Source organism: Mesoplodon mirus (assembly GCF_964341445.2).
Source record: "Mesoplodon mirus genome assembly, chromosome: 11".
In the NCBI taxonomy this organism is placed as follows: domain Eukaryota; kingdom Metazoa; phylum Chordata; class Mammalia; order Artiodactyla; family Ziphiidae; genus Mesoplodon; species Mesoplodon mirus.
This window is the reverse complement of record NC_138987.1, coordinates 68737293-68754760: the sequence shown is the minus strand read 5'-3', so window position 1 is coordinate 68754760 and position 17468 is coordinate 68737293. Positions and strand designations below refer to the sequence as shown.

Here is a 17468-nt window from a genome sequence, read left to right as displayed (position 1 = left end):
GGAAGGTTAACGTTGGATGACACCAAAGAGACAAAGATAGGGAGTACTTCTTCAGCATCTGTTTTCTGACGTTAAACCACATCAGAGCCAACACTCTGGTTTCTACAAAAAGGTTAAATCCGTACAAGGGTGCTGAAAGTTCAGTCCACCCTTTAACCCTCAGGCTATCCTCCCAGGCATGGTGGTGCACCTGCTGAGAATGGGTGCCTTTTATAATCTGCACAAGGGTGCCACACAGAGCAGCAGTGAAAATGCGTCCTGGGATTCATCTAGACCTCAGGTGGAAACCCAAGAATGAGTAACTCAGTTCTGAAAATGATATGAAGGACATCTGACAGGTCCTATGTAGGAGAGAGCCACCAAGAAGCCACACAGAGGTAACTTGGGTAACTCTTTGAGGTGAAAATGAGGTCAAAAGCTACATATGTATATGTATAACTGATTCACTTTGTTATAAAGCAGAAACTAACACACCACTGTAAAGCAATTATACTCCAATAAAGATGTTAAAAACAAAAAAAAAGGAAACCATGGCAAAAAAAAAAAAAAAAAGAGAGCTATCCTGGATTCCTCCAAAGCCAATTAAGTGACTTTTTTGCATATTGTTTCCTTGGGGTGTTCTCTTTTCAGAGCTGATTCTTGGAAGTAGCTTGTCTGTGTGGACATAGCATCAGAGGGCATATGGAAATGGCATGAATATCTCAGAGGAGATCTAGTGATGAGACAGCATAATGGAGGGGATAAAAAGAATGTCTTGGGAGGATGAGTAGGCAGAATTATTTCAAATTCCGATCAATCCTAGGCTCCAAACTAGTAGAAAATAGTGACCTGATGTAGAGGAGGGTCACAGGGAGAGGGAAGTAATATTTATCAGAGCATCGATTATACACTAGAAACATTACATAAATTCCGACAAGGACCATATGACATAGGTCCCATTAACCGCACCTGACAGCTGAGGAAACTGCAGTTCAGAGAAGTCAGGCACTCCGAGTCCCGTGGCGCAGATTCAAACCCAGGTCTAACTGCAAAGCCCATATTCTTTCAATCACATCATGCTGCTTATTAAAAGGCTGAACAATATATACCTGATGAGAAAAAGATAAAGGAACTTCTAGAACTCATGCTTGACAAAATAGACTGAAAAGTGAGATGTTTGTGAAGTAATGTCTGGGAAGGGTAGACTTAAAGGACGGCAGCCAGCTGTTTTGAAACTTATTCTGAAGAAATAAGAATAGGAAATGGGCTTCAACTGCAACACGAAGGAAAGCTTCCTTCTCAGAATGTTACATGTGTTGGAATTAGTGGCTGAGGAACACTGTGGAATTTTCTTCCTGTGCAGAAGTCAAGACGTCTGACTCTGGGGAGAAGACGATAAGTGGGGTTTGCTTAAAATGAAGGAAACCGCTGGAGGAATTCATCAGAGAGAAGGAAGAGAAGAACTGCCACAGAATGGCATGCTACAAAACAGCACAAAAGGCCTTCCCTGGTGGTGCACTGGTTAAGAATTTGCCTGCCAATGCAGGGGACACGGGTTCGAGCCCTGGTCCAGGAAGATTCCACATGCCGCAGAGCAGCTAAGCCCGTGCACCACAACTACTCTCTAGAGTTCGCGAGCCACAACTACTGAAGCCCACGTGCCTAGAGCCCATGCTCCGCAGCAAGAGAAGCCACCGCAATGAGCAGCCCGCGCACTGCAACGAAGAGTAGCCCCCACTCGCCGCAACTAGAGAAAGCCCGCGCGCAGCAACGAAGACCCAAGGCAGCCAAAAAAAAAAAAAAAAAAAAAAATGGCAGAAGGAATGGGAGAAGGAAAGAAATGTTGGATGGGGAAATAAATAAAAAACAAGAGAATCATGATTACAAATATTGAAAACACTTTTGTTTCAATGTCTAGTGTAACCATTTCTGTGGAGCCAAGTTCTACAGCCTCACCTTCTCTGAAGGTATTTTCAAGCAATATATTTAGATTTTTATCTGAAAAGAAGAATTTAAGTGTGATCCTGCCTCAGAGCAGGAATACATAAGTGCTAAATGACCACTTTAGGGGCTTTGGTAATCCTCAGAGCAGTTTTTTTACCTTATATTTATATGGATTTAACAGTAATCTCATTTTAGAAAATTTAATGCCTCATTTAGTTTTCAAATTCCCCTATGTATTAGGCTTTATCATCCTATTGCAATTTGTATTTTTAGGGTTATGAAAGCTGTGGCCCAGAGAGTCTAAGGAACTTATCTAGTTCCTAACTGACAGAGCTAAGACTCGACACTAAGTCTCTGAATGAATCTCTGGTCCAGGATTCTTTCCAGAATCTTAACCTGCGTTTTCAACCACATTCTCAGCATTGGCTGTCAACCATACCACCTCCGGTTGTTCCCTTAACTTTGATGTGAATCACCTGTAAACTCCAGAGATTGCTTGCAAGGGGGGCAGAAGAATTGCTAAAGAAAACTGATCATTCAGAGTAAGAGAACAATAAAAAGGACCAACGTGTCCAGGACACCCGTGTCCCTCTACAGACACGCTGATGAGACTGGCTTCCTCATGGTTCTAGAGAGTGGGAAGCAATGTCTAAAGGCTTTTGTTCTTCGTGTTGTTGAAGCCCACTATGAAGGCTGAACCCAGAGAATGCTCTTTCCTCCATTTGTTTATTCATTCATTTATCCACATTTGAAACAGAGGAGATCATAATTCTTTATCTCTTTTTTCACAGCACTGAAAAATCTTAAAGTAGTGTGTCCTCTGGAGAAGTAAATGACAAAATATAAAAAACATATCAAGTTTACTTTAACATTTAGAAAACTTTTCATTGTTTAGTTTTCCAAAATAATATGGAGAAATTTAAAGAGATTTAAAAACATTTATTATTTACCTTAAGAATCATTCTGGGAAATGTGCTAAGGATTGCAATTATTGGGTGTTTTGGGATTATAAAGAGACCATGCACAGAAAAACTAATGGGAAGAAAACATAGTTATAGATAATAAAATTGAAGAGAGCTACGGTGTCTAAGTCAGGAATCACAGTCTGAAGCCCTGATTTACACTAGAAACTCTATATAATATAGCATCTGTAACTGTAAATATACCCAGATCCACAGAGAGCAGAATTTAGCATAGAGATGCCACCATAAGAGCCTCATTCCTATTGGGCCATGCTTATAAAACAATTTCAAGCATGAAATCATTGATCAACATAGAGCTCAATGTGATGAATTCCACATCTTGGATATTCAACAAGATGGAGCCTTCACCATGTATGGTATTATTTCTACACAGATGCTCTAGTCTTTAAGGGAGGCAAGGAAGCTACAGTGTAAGGGATCCCATCATTACAAGTATGACAGAGATGGAAAAGGGTCTCAAATGAAATTGTTTGATATGATGGGAATTCAAATGCCCAAGTGCTCATTAGCAGGCTTGGCTTTAGGGATAAGCTGCATTAGTGGAATTGACCATACTAAGGGACTAGGAGAAATAGGCAACTTAGAGCCTCTGACCCAGCCCTGCTTCCTGCATCCTAATCCCGCTGTCATCACACAGCTCTCCTTGGAGCTCTGCCAAGCAATGTGCCAACAGAGAAGCTGCTCTGTTGAGCAGAGGATGTGGATGGTAACTACCCTGTCACCTGCTTCCGGGGAAAGTTGAAAGCATATTAAGGTTTTTAGAAGCCTGATCCTCCCAACAACCAGCCCATTATTAAGTTATCCTTTTATCTAAAACTAACTTTAAAGTGAAGTGATAGAGATAGTGTTTCTGCTACCCCGACCTTTGAATATCTGTTTTTCTAACAACAAAACCCAGCTAGCTGTTTCCCAGACCCAACATTTGAGCACAGAGGCATCTTCTAAACTTGCTTGTGCCTAAGTTATCATAGTATTCCAAGTGATCTGGATATACAAAGTCTTGTGTTGAAATGAAGAGTGGAATTTCTATTAGATATACATCAGTTTTTAGGATGAGAAAATGTCTGTCATACTTCTGAAGCCTTATTTCTTTTTTTTTTTGCGGTACGCGGGCCTCTCACTGTTGTGGCCTCTCCCGTTGTGGAGCACAGGCTCCGGACGCGCAGGCTCAGCAGCCATGGCTCACGGGCCCAGCCGCTCCGCGGCATGTGAGATCTTCCCGGACCGGGGCACGAACCCGCGTCCCCTGCATCAGCAGGCAGACTCCCAACCACTGCGCCACCAGGGAAGCCCAAACCTTATTTCTTGATGCTATTACTCATGAGGATCTTGACCATTGTTGCAGAGTCTGGTGGGGACTCCAATGCTGCAAGAAATAAACTTAAGTGGGGTTTGGGGGTCTATGAAAGGCTGAAAATCAAGTCTCTTAACCACTGACATTCAGTGACTAGTAATTGCTACTTCTTAGTCTATACAGTTCAAAAACTTAAGAGTTGGATTTGGGCCCTCTGAATTCAGTCAACCCAGGGAAAAAAGGGTACTTAGTTGTTTTTTAAGGAAAGGGGACGCATGTAAGAAACCAAAAGAAATGGAGACGTGCATTTCAGTTTAAGTTGGAAAGTGCTCTGAGAACTCATAAGGAGCTATTGTAAAAAGGAAAAAAGGAGGAAACCGTAAAAAGTGGCCCAGGATCCAGTACCCAAAGTTCCTACCTGAAGATATCCATGGAAAATCAGAGCCCACAGAAGCAGGACAGAGAGAGATGCAGACAGGAGCAAAGGGAAAACAGCAGGCTTTATGTAGAATTATCAACTATACGTGTTTATATTCGTGCCTAAAGCTATATCGTATCTTATTCAGTAATCAATAAAGTTGCGACAACAGTATCTATTTTACAGGAGTGAAGACTAAGATGTCAAGATTTTTAAGTAAGAGATAAAAGATTTAACACAGTACTTGAGTATGTGGTAACTATTGTTCAGAACTGTAATATCTGACTTCTAGAGAGAATACTTGGCTTATTGGAGAAAAAAAGAAAAAAGATTTGAAGAAAGTCTCTGTTCCTGGTGATGGAGACCTGTCTTATGAGAATGGTAAGACAATGACTGAATTAAAAGATTGAACAGAGCCCCTTCCTCCCACTGGCAGAAGGAAAGGAGAATTTTTTCAGCTATGGTGTCCCATGGATAAGTGCTCAAGGCCAGACTGTGAGCTGAGTGTGACGGAATGTAAGAACCATCTGGGGCACAAAGAGGGGGGGAGGATAGGAGCCTTGTACTTTTAGAGCTTTGCTCTTAGCTTCTCTAGTCTTCCCTCCCTCCCTCCCTCCTTCTCTGTTTCTCTCTGTCTCTCTCTCCTTTCTGCCTCTCTACATCTTCTCAATATATTATTTTTTGTACCATTAGTTTTTATCGATCTCTTTTTTTTTTGTCCTAGTGAAAGTGTTTCTTCTACACATTCAACACCCAAGACAATATATATGCAGCAATCTCACATTCTAGGACCACACGGGCCCAAGGAGCTGACCACAGGGCACTAGGGAGGCCAGTCAGGGAGTCTCCGAAGAGGTGAATGCATTTGGAAGGCCAGAGCTCTCCATGTGCATATCTGGGCAGGCACGTGTTCCTGCCACATGGTGTGAGTCTAACATCTTGGTCCTGTAAGCAGGGTATAAAATTACGTGCAATGGATTTACGAATATGGGGTTTATGACTCCATAATTCCTGCCTACAGATGATCTACCCCTAAATTCATGTCTCTGTAGGCAAAACAGAGGCATGTCATCAGGCTTGAAGCATGATGATTTGGTTAAATTAGGTCTAAGGTCTATTTTCATTCTTTTTTTGGGGGGGGGTCTGTTTATTCAGATAATGGCATCTCTTCCCCATGTCACCAAGCCAGGTACAGCCTTAGTACCACTAGCTTTAGATTGTTTTCATTTTCATATTAACCTGAGAGAATAACAGGATTTTTGAACTTGTCTTCCACACGAATGCAAAATTCAAAATATGCCTGTAAAAAGATTAAACAGAAATTAGGGATGCTAAGTATCCCATATTACAGGAACAAACCAAAGTTTTCTAAAAAGGACAATCCATAGTTTAAATTTCCTGCCTTCAGGGCATGTTACACCTTACATCCTCTTAGATTCCACAGGTAATATAATTTATATTAAATGGGACAGGTCCCAGCAGAAATTTGTACAGGCACCAGGCAAAACAATTACTTTGATGTGCTCTTTTGAAAGTATTGCAGCACCTAGGTACAGGGTTTACATGCAAAGAAATAGTAGAAGATTTAGAAGTACTCTCTGCTATTAAAATTATTAAATTGCTAACATGTAATTATTGAGTATGATATATAAACAAAACTAATCTATTTACTTGTTTTCTTAAAAAATTAATCAACAGTTAAAAGTAAGAAAAAGTCAGACAGTCTAAGAGTTTGCTAAGCTACAGTTTCCTAGAAAAGAAAGCAAAACAAATCCTCTGCCAGCGGATGTGTTCAGAACTAAACCTTTTTAAAATGATAGCAGGATTTGTATGGAAACACAAAAGACCCCAAATAGCCAAAGCAATCTTGAGAAAGAAAAAGAGAGCTGGAGGAACCAGGCTCCCTGACTTCAGACTATACTACAGAGCTACAGTAATCAAGACAGTATGGTATTGGCACAAAAATAGAAATATAGATCAATGGAACAGGATAGAAAGCCCAGAGATAAAACCATGCACATATGGTCACCTTATCTTTGATAAAGGAGACAAGAATATACAGTGGAGAAAAGGGCCTCTTCAATAAGTGGTGCTGGGAAAACTGGACAGCTACATGTAAAAGAATGAAATTAGAACACTCCCTAACACTGTATACAAAAATAAACTCAAAATGGATTAAAGAACCAAATATAAGGCCAGACACTATAAAACTCTTAGAGGAAAACATAGGCAGAACACTCTGTGACATAAATCACAGCAGGATTCTTTTTGACCCACCGCCTAGAGAAATGGAAATAAAAACAAAAACAAACAAATGGGACCTAATGAAACTTCAAAGCTTTTGCACAGCAAAGGAAACCATAAACAAGACGAAAAGACAACCCTCAGAATGGGAGAAAGTATTTGCAAATGAAGCAACTGACAAAGGATTAATCTCCAAAATATACAAGCAGCTCACTCAGCTCAATATCAAAAAAACAAACAACCCAATCCAAAAATGGGCAGAAGACCTAAATAGACATTTATCCAAAGAAGATATACAGATTGCCAGCAAACACATGAAAGGATGCTCAACATCACTAATCATTAGAGAAATGCAAATCAAAACTACAATGAGGTATCACCTCACACTGGTCAGAATGGCCATCATCAAAAAATCAACAAACAATAAATGCTAGAGAGGGTGTGGAGAAAAGGGGACCCTCTTGCATTGTTGGTGGGAATGTAAATTGATACAGCCACTATGGAGAACAGTATGGAGGGTCCTTAAAAAACTAAAAATAGAACTACCATACGACCCAGCAATCCGACTACTGGGCATATACCCAGGGAAAACCATAATTCAAAAAGAGTCATGTACCACAATGTTCATTGAAACACTATTTACAATAACCAGGACATGGAAGCAACCTAAGTGTCCATCGACAGATGAATGGATAAAGAAAATGTGGCACATATATACAATGGAATATTACTCAGCCATAGAAAGAAACGAAATTGAGTTATTTGTAGTGAGGTGGATGGACCTAGAGTCTGTCATACAGAGTGAAGTAAGTCAGAAGAGAAAAACAAATACTGTATGCTAACACATATATATGGAATCTAAAAAAAAAAAAGAAAATGGTTCTGAAGAACCTAAGGGCAGGACAGGAGTAAAGACACAGACATAGAGAATGGACTTGAGGACGTGGGGAGGGGGAAGGGTAAGCTGGGACGAAGTGAGAGTGGCATGGACATATATACACTACCAAATGTAAAATAGATAGCTAGTGGGAAGCAGCTATATAGCACCGGGAGATCACCTCGGTGCTCTGTGACCACCTAGAGGGGTGGGATAGGGAGGGTGGGAGGGAGACGCAAGAGGGAGGGGATGGGGGATATAAGTATACGTATAGCTGATTCACTTTGTTATAAAGCAGAAACTGACACACCATTGTAAAGCAATTATACTCCAATAAAGGTGTTAGAAAAGTGATAGCAGGATATATGTTGTAAAGGCAATTATAGTGGAATTCAGGTGGGGCCAAAGTACATCAAGATTATAGTTCTGTAACAAAAACCTTTTGCTGTAGTTTGACTACGTTGCAGGAAGTCCTCAACCTACACCGGAGTTGGGTTCCAAAAGTCTGTTCGTAAACTGACTATCTGGAAAGCAGAATAAACTTTCTTACTGAAATTATGATGCTTAAAAACAGAAGCATTTATTAAGTTCCCATTAGATGCCAGGTAAGTTGCTAAAGATGAAAGTCCCTTCAAGGCAGAGACGGGTGTATAAACAAATAGCTGCAATGCAGTGACCCTGACCTGTAGGAGGTGCTGTGGATGAGCCGAGAGAGGAACGTCTAACTCCACTTCCCAGCAACAACGGGGATCAGTCACCTCACAGTGAGAACGCAAAGAGGGAAAGAATAAAGAGAAAGACAATGGACATAAAAGAAGAAGAGATGTGGAGAAAGGAAACATGGAGAAGCCAAGAGAACAAGACTTTAATGACATGAGGAAAAGTACAGGAATGTATGAGCAAGAGTTGCACAGAAGAGAACAAACAGACTTAAGAATAGAACTACAGTGGTGTGTGAGATAATCCAGGTTGGGGGGAACAGCTCACGGCTCAGGCCAACAGTTTCCTGGACCTGTTCTTGAGGGGGAAGAGGAAGTCCATGTCATATACAGGTTGCCATTTGTATGTAATGGCTGTTGCAAAGTCAGGCATGGGCAATCCAGAGTGCCCTTTATACTGTACCATAACTCACCATTACAGTCAGGTAAGCTCCCACATATGTATTTACACCAAGTCTTAGGCAAATTCTTGGTCCACTTGATTGTCTAATGTGACCTTCTTCCTCCACAGGGAGAGAGTGCAGTTTCTTCTAAATGCTTAATTGGAAGACTCTATAGACATTGCTATGGTCTGAATGTGTCCCCCAACCCCAAATACATACATTGAAACCCTAACCCCCAGAGTAATGGTATTAGGACGGAGGCCTTTGTGAGGTGCCTAGGTCATGAGGCAACGCCCTCATGAATGGGATTGGTGCTTTTATGCAAGAGGCCCCAGAGTTGGCTTGCCGCTTCCACCATGTGAAGACACAGCAAGAAGTCTTCAGCCTGGAAGAGGGCCCTCACCTGACCATGCTGGCACCATGATCTGAGACTTCCAACCCCCAGAACTGTGAAAAATAAATGTCTGATGTTTATAAGCGACCCAGTCTGTTGTACTGTGTTATATCAGCACAGATGGGTTTAAGACAGGTATGGTGTCAACCTCATTTAAAGGAGTAAAAATTGAGTAAGTTAGTATCAAGAGGCAGTCAAGCTACATTTGTAAAGACTGGGAAGCAGTGGTAGGAGCCGAAAGGGACTGCCAAAATGGAACTTTAGTCACAGTGGTAGTCGATACCACCCAGGGGCAGGAGGAGGACTCGAAATTATGTCGGAAACCCAATGACATCATGATTCTCCAGTGCAGCTGCCTAATCCCATGTCTACCACATCCCAGAACCACTCAGCCACAACAGGAATGTTACCTAGAAACATCCTTACTGGAAAAATTAAGCACTTGTCCAATAATTTCCTGTTAATGACCGATTTCCCTAAACGTTGGCTTGTGTGTCTCCTCAGGGGCCACTCTATCTTTCTGCTCCCTATTCCCAAACTGCTGTCATTAATGAACTCTCCAAAGAATAGGCCTTCCAGGTGCTTCCAAAGAGGAGCACAGACTCCTATTTGAATCTCTCCATCATTTTCCCTCATGCTCGTTAATCGTTGAGTGATCTAACTTCACACAAATGCTGGGAGGCCCAGAACACTCAGCACAAGACTCCAGCAGAGGACTGACCCCTTTTAATTGAAGTGCACAGTTCACATGCTTGATTTCCATCGTCTTAAGCCTCAGGGACTGCCCATTCACCACTGGAACAAGTCGCTAGCATGGGTGCGGCACGTTGTAGATGAGCAGCCATTGTGAGCGAAGCCTGATTTGAAAAGGTATCGATCTTTAATGTTTGTAGCAATTACAACACTATATTTAATGTTGAGCCTCTGGAATGACTATTAAGACTCTTTAATAGTCAACTCCTAAGCATATGAAACCTTATAAACATGCTCTTTTGCCCTCAAAGAACTTACAATCTAAAAAAGAATAAGAAAAGAAAACTCAAAATCCTTTCCCCATAGGACTTAATGTTCAGCATCATTTATTCTTAAGCTCTTTCATTTTCATCCCCTTCTTTAATGCCCTTTTCTCCTCCACCTCTCTAATCAGTTCCACCAACTCTAGTCAGCACTCAAACAAAAATATCTCTCTAAACATTCTGTGACAATTTGAATTCTAAGTGTTGATGGTGGGGAAGACTCTAGGATTTTCTTCTCGCTCAAGTATGGGAAGCAAAAACCACACACCATTGAGACTTCTGCTTAGCTTTTCCCTTCTAAAGCCACGGAGCCCACAAATAAACACAAAGATGTACATAAATACTTATTAATGAATGTTGCTGGGCTACTGAGGACCCACTTCTGTAGGAATCACCCTTCAAGGGCTCACGTAAGATGGTAACAAATCTGTATGCCTATAAGATGCTCTCGCCAGAGGCACTGACCCCCCCTTCCCCGCCCAGAGTAATCCCTCCCAGTCTCCCTCACCTCTCTCACAAGACTTCCAGAGGAACTCCCCCTCCATCCATTGTTACACGTGACCTCATGGCAACTTCCCGACATGAGTTTAGCTGCAGGCTGATGTCTAAAAGTTCAGGCACTATAAAAACTGGTTTATTGGGTGCAAAAGAGAATTAGGACTTCAAAGACTCTTACTCTGTCAAATTAAATTAACATATGGAACAGCAACTAAGCTATGATTGGTATTCATAGCATCAGCTCTTTGGTAAGGCTCTGGCTGGTTTTTAATGCAGCTTGTTCACTGTTTTAAGTGAACTATTGCTGATCTACTCTGGTTACTCAGAAGAATATTTAACGATGTGGGAAATGCTCACAATATACTGTGAAGTGTAAAAAGCCAAATACAAATTATATGTAAAGTATAATCCAAATTTTCTAAGTAAGATAGGCTCCATATTATATTCAGTTAAAAAAAATTATTTCCTTCATCTCTGAAAGAATTATACCAAAATATTAAATGCTGACTCCCTCTGGATAGTAAGATTAAGGGAATAATTTTATTTGATTTCTTGTACTTTTATGAATTGTCTAAAATTTCTAAAGAAAATGTATTACTTTAATAATCAAAAAAATGTGTTCAAAATACATTTTTAAAGAAAATTTTTCCTTATGTAAGAAGAAACATGCAAAAAATAGTGGGCATATACAGAGACAAGCCTTTACATGCATATTATTGGCTTTGTGTGGCTCTTCTCAGAACAAGTGCAGTCGAGGGCTTATCTGCCCATGTGATAAAGGCGGTGCCCACGCACAGGACAGGTTTTGACATGAAGTATTTTATTTACCTTTTTGTTAGTTTTTCTTTCTATTCCCCAACCTAGAAGACAGTAATAATGAACAAGCAAAGTAATAGAATAATGGTAAATTTTTTTCTTTTTCTTTTTTTTCCTCTGGAAAAGGAGTTAGTTTCAAAAGCTGGTGAAATGACATGGAAGAAGCTTGATAAAGACTTAAACAAAATCAGTAGGCTGAAGCATAAGAAATAGAAAGTATACAATCATTTTTGTCTTGCATTTGGTTTAACTGAATTTGGTTTACAAAACTGAATTTGCATTTGGTTTAACTGGTTTAACTGAATATGTCAACATCACTAATTACACATAATAATAAATGTATAATTTTTAGTATTTATCCTTATTCCCCAGTCATCTATACACATATATGTATTTAAATGATAAAGTCAATTTGTTAGCACCTCCTAAAATAATCAGAAAGCCAAACCTCTAAAAAAAAAAAAAAATTAGGACGTGCACTTCAGAACCTGATGTAAATGATTTTCTATTTATCTGCAAGTTTTAAATTAAAAAAAAAAATGCTGTTTCACTCCACAATTCACCTAATCAGAAGATGACTTGGTATAAAGCTATACATATATACAAGATGCTTAAGAGTAGTCAAATTAGCAGGCAGTGTAATCCCCCAAATAGCCAAATAATTGTTTGACTCGATTAATAAACAATATCATTCAGAATCATCAGACCAACCAATTGAACATATAGGAATCATTTTCTGTGCACCTTGCTTTATTCATTTATAAAATAGCAATACTTTACCTATAAGGCTGCAACAAAATTTAGTTAAGGAACAATTGCTAAGAAATTGAGGGTCAGGGGTGGCTTGCACTGTCATCTTAATTTGGGATGCTTTCTACTGTGGAAAAATAGGATAAACCACAATTATTTAAAAGAGATTACCTGATAATTGTACCTATCGTGCTTGATATTAGAAGCAGTGTTAAAATGAATTGCTCTGCAACTTGCATTTATTAGATGAGTTTATAATCTAGAAGCAGATATAATGATTGCAATGCTTTGATCACTCAGCCAAAGGACAGTAATGGGCGGAAGCAGTAAATCCAGATTCTAGTCCTAGACAATGACCTTGGACAAATCTCCCAAACCTCCCAGGGTCCCCTGCAAAATGAAACTGATGATTTATCTGCTGGATTAAGTGGTGCTTTGCCAAGTTACCCAACACATTCAAGATATTATAAGTACTATTCATGATAATCACAATGGGATATGCTTGGTTTTTTTATTTACTATTACTGGCAGGTCTAACACCACCTCCCTCAAATGAAACATTTCCCCTTTATTTCCACTAGGAAATCAAGGTGCTCTAGGCAGTTATCAGGAATGTAAATTTGTCAGCGTGAGTCTTGTTTCATTCCAGCAACTGAAATGAACGTTATCTGTTTTCTGCTCATTATCCACAGAAGCCGCACCTCACCAATCCAGAAGCCACAGGACGTGGCGTAACTTTGGGTTCTGCCATTCTGTCATTTAATCCGTATTCATTTTCAAGATGAAGGAGCACTGCCCTCGGAACACAAACAGCCTCTCTAGGCCCACCGATGCAGTGTTTGACAGGGCTGTCAGAAACATTTTGCTAACATTTGACCTACATAAATATTCACTGTGACACTTCGAACCTGTTATACTCGCTCCTTTTTACAGGGACTCCCGTTAACCGGGGATCTTTGCTCCGCCCCGCCCCGCCCCCCACCGAAGTCTCAGCCTGCTCTTGTGACCACAGTCTTTCCAGCTTTCCCCAGAAGGTAGCCCTCCCCCCATCACTTTCCTGTGTGTTTCAGCATTTCTCCAAAGTTTCCTAATAGACTGCAATTTATATTGCCTCAAACTGATGACTTAAACCAATTAATAATCATAATTTAAGAAGACCAACAATCCTACATTTCCCTTCATTTCTTAGGGTACGTTGACGATTTATGCATTTAACTTTATGGCACGATTTTCCAGGCATTTCTTCAGTGAAGTGTCCCAAGTTTCGGCCTTTCTCATCAACAAAGCCACTGATTCCAAACTGTGTGTTTTGTGGAAAGGACATAAATAAAAAAAATCCTAGATCAATATACAATAAAATATAAAGCAACTAAAGGGAGATGGTATTTCCAGTGACATCTCATGTCCTGATGTTTGTTTCTTTAAAAAAATATATGTATACACTAATATCTTGGATCTATATTCATAAATAACATATTCTCTCTCCCTTTTATATCACACCTCAGCTTGCTTTATTTTCTTTCTAATCACACTACCTGGTTTATCTGATCATTTTACTCTAAACAGTTGAGATATAAAATATTGGGTTAATACTGATAAGTAGCACATTGACATTTTACATGGGACAGGAAGGAGAGTGAGGAAGGGGGGATTACTTAGGCCACACTGTGAGCTGAATAATTATATCCTGTGGTATCAGTGGGTCAAAGACTTGGTTGTTATCAGAGATGAACAACAAGATCAGAATATGGTTCTCTACTTTCCTCTCAATAGAAAAGATACCACAAGACTCTGTTGCCTGTTCCATTCCCTCATTCCCAGACAGCTGTTTTCTCATGCTGTGCTATCTACTGAAGAAAACGGATCTGGTCATCCAGAAGTCACTTAGTTTTATCCTCGCACTTGTTGAAAAGCACTTCCCCAGGCTCAGTGGGTGTTCAGTAATGATATAAGAAAGAATATATTTTTTGTTTGTTTTGTGTTGTTTTTTAGGGCCTCGGGGTAAAAACCTTTTCAGAAAAGACAGAGAATTTTTGGATCAGAGAGACCTGTACTCAAATCCAGCCTCCATCAAATTTCGTGTAAAATGCCTCATTTTGGCATAAAATGGAGATATCAGAACCTAGGTCACAGAGTTCTTTAAAAGGTTAGTTTTGAGGAATATGCCTGGTATAGAATGCAGCACCTAACAGATGGTCAATAGTGTTGATTTAGTATTACCAGTCTACGGAAAACAAATTCAGATTATCATTGGCCCTCACAAATTCATACCAATTCTCCTTAAGACACTGAGACTAGCTTTTTAATTTTACTATTTATTTGGAATGGAAAAAACATCTTTAAAGCGGAGTGATCCATATTGCGAACAAACATTTGAGCTTGACCTAGAGAATAGGGACCGAGTCTTAACTTATCTCTCTGTGGAGCCATAGACAAAGTTTGGCATCTAGCTGGTTCTCAAAAAAGAAACTGAAATTAAGTTTCAGTTATTCAATTAATATAAAAATTAAGTTTATATACATCATCGATTTTTACTGTCCTTGAAATACAATTCTATGGGCCTAACATAAAACACTTAGTTTTCTGAAATAGTTAAGTATATTTCAGATGTAAGTACTTAGATTAGATTTTCAAAGACAAAGTAGGTTACTGGTGATAGCTTTTTTCCCCCAGGTGTGTGTGTGTGTGTGTGTGTGTGTGTGTGTGTGTGTGTGACTTTTCATTCTGTTTGAAAAGTTCTGCTGGTGTCCTCGAAATAACAAGGACCTAAAAACAGGACTCAAGAGAAATTTGTGGAGGATTAATGGATTTGGGTCATAAGGCTTCTATTGTCTTCCATTATCTAGTAAATGATTAACACCAGGCTCTCCAGGAGAAAAAACTGTGTGCACATCTACACTTACACAAGTTGATTATAAATTTTGTGATATAAAAATGTATTGCAAACAATCTTGAATATTAACAAGACATACAATACTCTATTTGTTAATTCCAAACACTTGTAACTGCAGTTTGACTTGCTATTTCTTGCAAAATTCATAATCACTTTTTATAATTCTATCACCAAATACAGTGTCACAAAATCGGGCTACAAAGAAATGCTTGATTCCTATTCAATTTAGCAAAGAAAGAGCCATGCTGTTAACAAACGAATGCAGTTCCAACACAAATATAGGTTGATATTATCATTTATATTAACAAGTTAAGACAAAGTGAAACAATGAAGTCAGAACTTCACTCAGTCATCAATAATGTAATTTCTTTGCTGAATTAGGTAATAGTTTCTGAAGAGTTGAAGAACATTTCCTCAATTTTTTTCTTGCTATTCACTAAAGGCCACAGACATAGCATTCTTAAATTTAACCCGAACTGTTAAAATATTCTCAATAACTGCATCTTAAAGTCTGGACAATCATCAAAACAATATGTCAAGCCCTATTTGTAGCATTTTTCAATTTCTGTAGCATAATTGTTCCCACTACGGTCAGTTTCAAGCTACCAAGGTGTCATCACTGAACACAGAGTTGGGAAGAGATACATGCATTACATACTATTTTCTCTGGATGAATGCAATAAACATAAATAACCTCAAGAGCATAAATAATAGCAAAATCTAGTAAAAATAATTTGGAAGTGATGAGCTTTGTGTACTACCTTTCTTTTTAACGAAATTTATTTAATTATATGTGTATATACCTTAACTTTTTAATAATCGCTATGTGTAACAACCAGCTCATGAAATTCCTGAAAATTTGATAATCTGCTCCAGCACACCACAATATCTCCCTCAAAAACCCTGGCTAGTTTGAATCTATCCAGCTTTATCTGTAAGCAGCTTGAAATTAGTCTCAGAAATGAGTGGAGCTTCTACTACAAAAATGGGGCTAATTTTTGAAGCCATATATCTGTGACTGTGGTCTCCATGCCCTGTTCTGTGTATTCATTACAGTTCACAGAGTTAGTCTCATTTGACACAGTTGGTCCTTGACTGGCAGCTGATGTGAGCTCGCTGTGTAAATGTTAACGCCACGCGCGTCTGGTTCCTACCTGAGTCGTGCGCAAGGTCCCGCTCTGATAAGCTCTGATCTCTGGCGCTCAGCTACGCTCTGAACAAGGAACAGATTCTACCTAGTTTGATAACACCCTGCGAAGGGATCGTGATGAGAAGAGCCTGAGCCTACCCTGGGCACAAAAACAAGTCCTCGGAATTGTAGTGTGGGAAATGCTCAGCCATTTCACAACTGAAGATCTAGTATTTTCACAGCAAAATCTCACCATATAAAATTTGGAATGCAGTAAAGCCCTACTAGAGAATGTAGAGACTGATATTTACTGCTCTTTCTCTCTTATTCAGAGGTAGCAATGACTGAAATAACCCAAAGGGATCTCAATTCAAACAAATCATTTTCATTGTCAGCAGAGCAAATATGACCTAATTTGCTACCAAGAATTAGCAAAATAATCTAAACTGCATATACAAAATAATCTACAATGACTAAATAATTATCCTGTAAGTCAGGGTTTTTGGAAACACAAAATAGCCAGATGACTGAGACAAAAGGTTTCCTCCCTCCTTGGATTGTGTTATTTATTTATCATTTTATTGAAGTCCCCACATAGCTGCCTCAATGTCTGACTTTGTGAGAGGTAGGAAAACTCGAGTGTCAGGAAACCAGTTACTTTGATGGCAAAAATGCTGAAGGTGAAATGTGATCGTTCATAATGGAACTAGAAATGCCAGCTTTCCTAAGATGCAGTGGGGTGTTTGTAAATTACAATGAAAACTATCCAGAGATAAAAAGTCTTCAATTCTCATCATAAAAATAACACGATCTGGGAAATGATCACTTTCTTCCCCAGAACTACAGAATCCTAAAGGGTATACAGACCGTGGTAAAATGTCTAGAATGTAGAGAATTTGCTATAGATAGTGAATTAGGCTTTTCTTCCATAAGCATTCAGAAACTTGGCCAGAACGCTTCCATTTAATTCCCTAGACCAGAATTCTTGTCATCCAGAGATAAACTTGATTCAAACCCTCATCCCCCTCTACTTAAACCTTTTGCAATTCAGAAAATATCTTGTGATTATCACATCATAAGGCAGATTTTCCCAAGCGTGCATGTCCTGTGATGATAAGGAAGAAAGCCAAT

At 39.3% G+C, this 17468-nt stretch overlaps 1 protein-coding gene across 3 annotated transcripts in view; it reads right to left on the bottom strand.

Moving 5' to 3' along the window:
- The window catches only part of HMGA2 (high mobility group AT-hook 2), a 136553-nt gene that overhangs the window by 44509 nt on the left and 74576 nt on the right, over nucleotides 1-17468 (bottom strand). Inside the window, exons 4-5 of one of the 3 annotated variants that reach the window (XM_082635801.1) lie at nucleotides 5858-5918; nucleotides 4003-4272 (exon numbers count right to left, since the gene is read on the bottom strand). The exons of 1 other annotated variant lie outside the window; for it this stretch is intronic. In XM_082635801.1, coding sequence (XP_082491927.1) covers nucleotides 4205-4272; nucleotides 5858-5918 — 129 coding nt within the window. In that variant the 3' untranslated portion in view covers nucleotides 4003-4204. Of the gene's footprint in view, nucleotides 1-4002; nucleotides 4273-5857; nucleotides 5919-17468 lie in introns of those variants that run through there. One more of the 3 variants, XM_082635804.1, reaches the window with a different exon arrangement.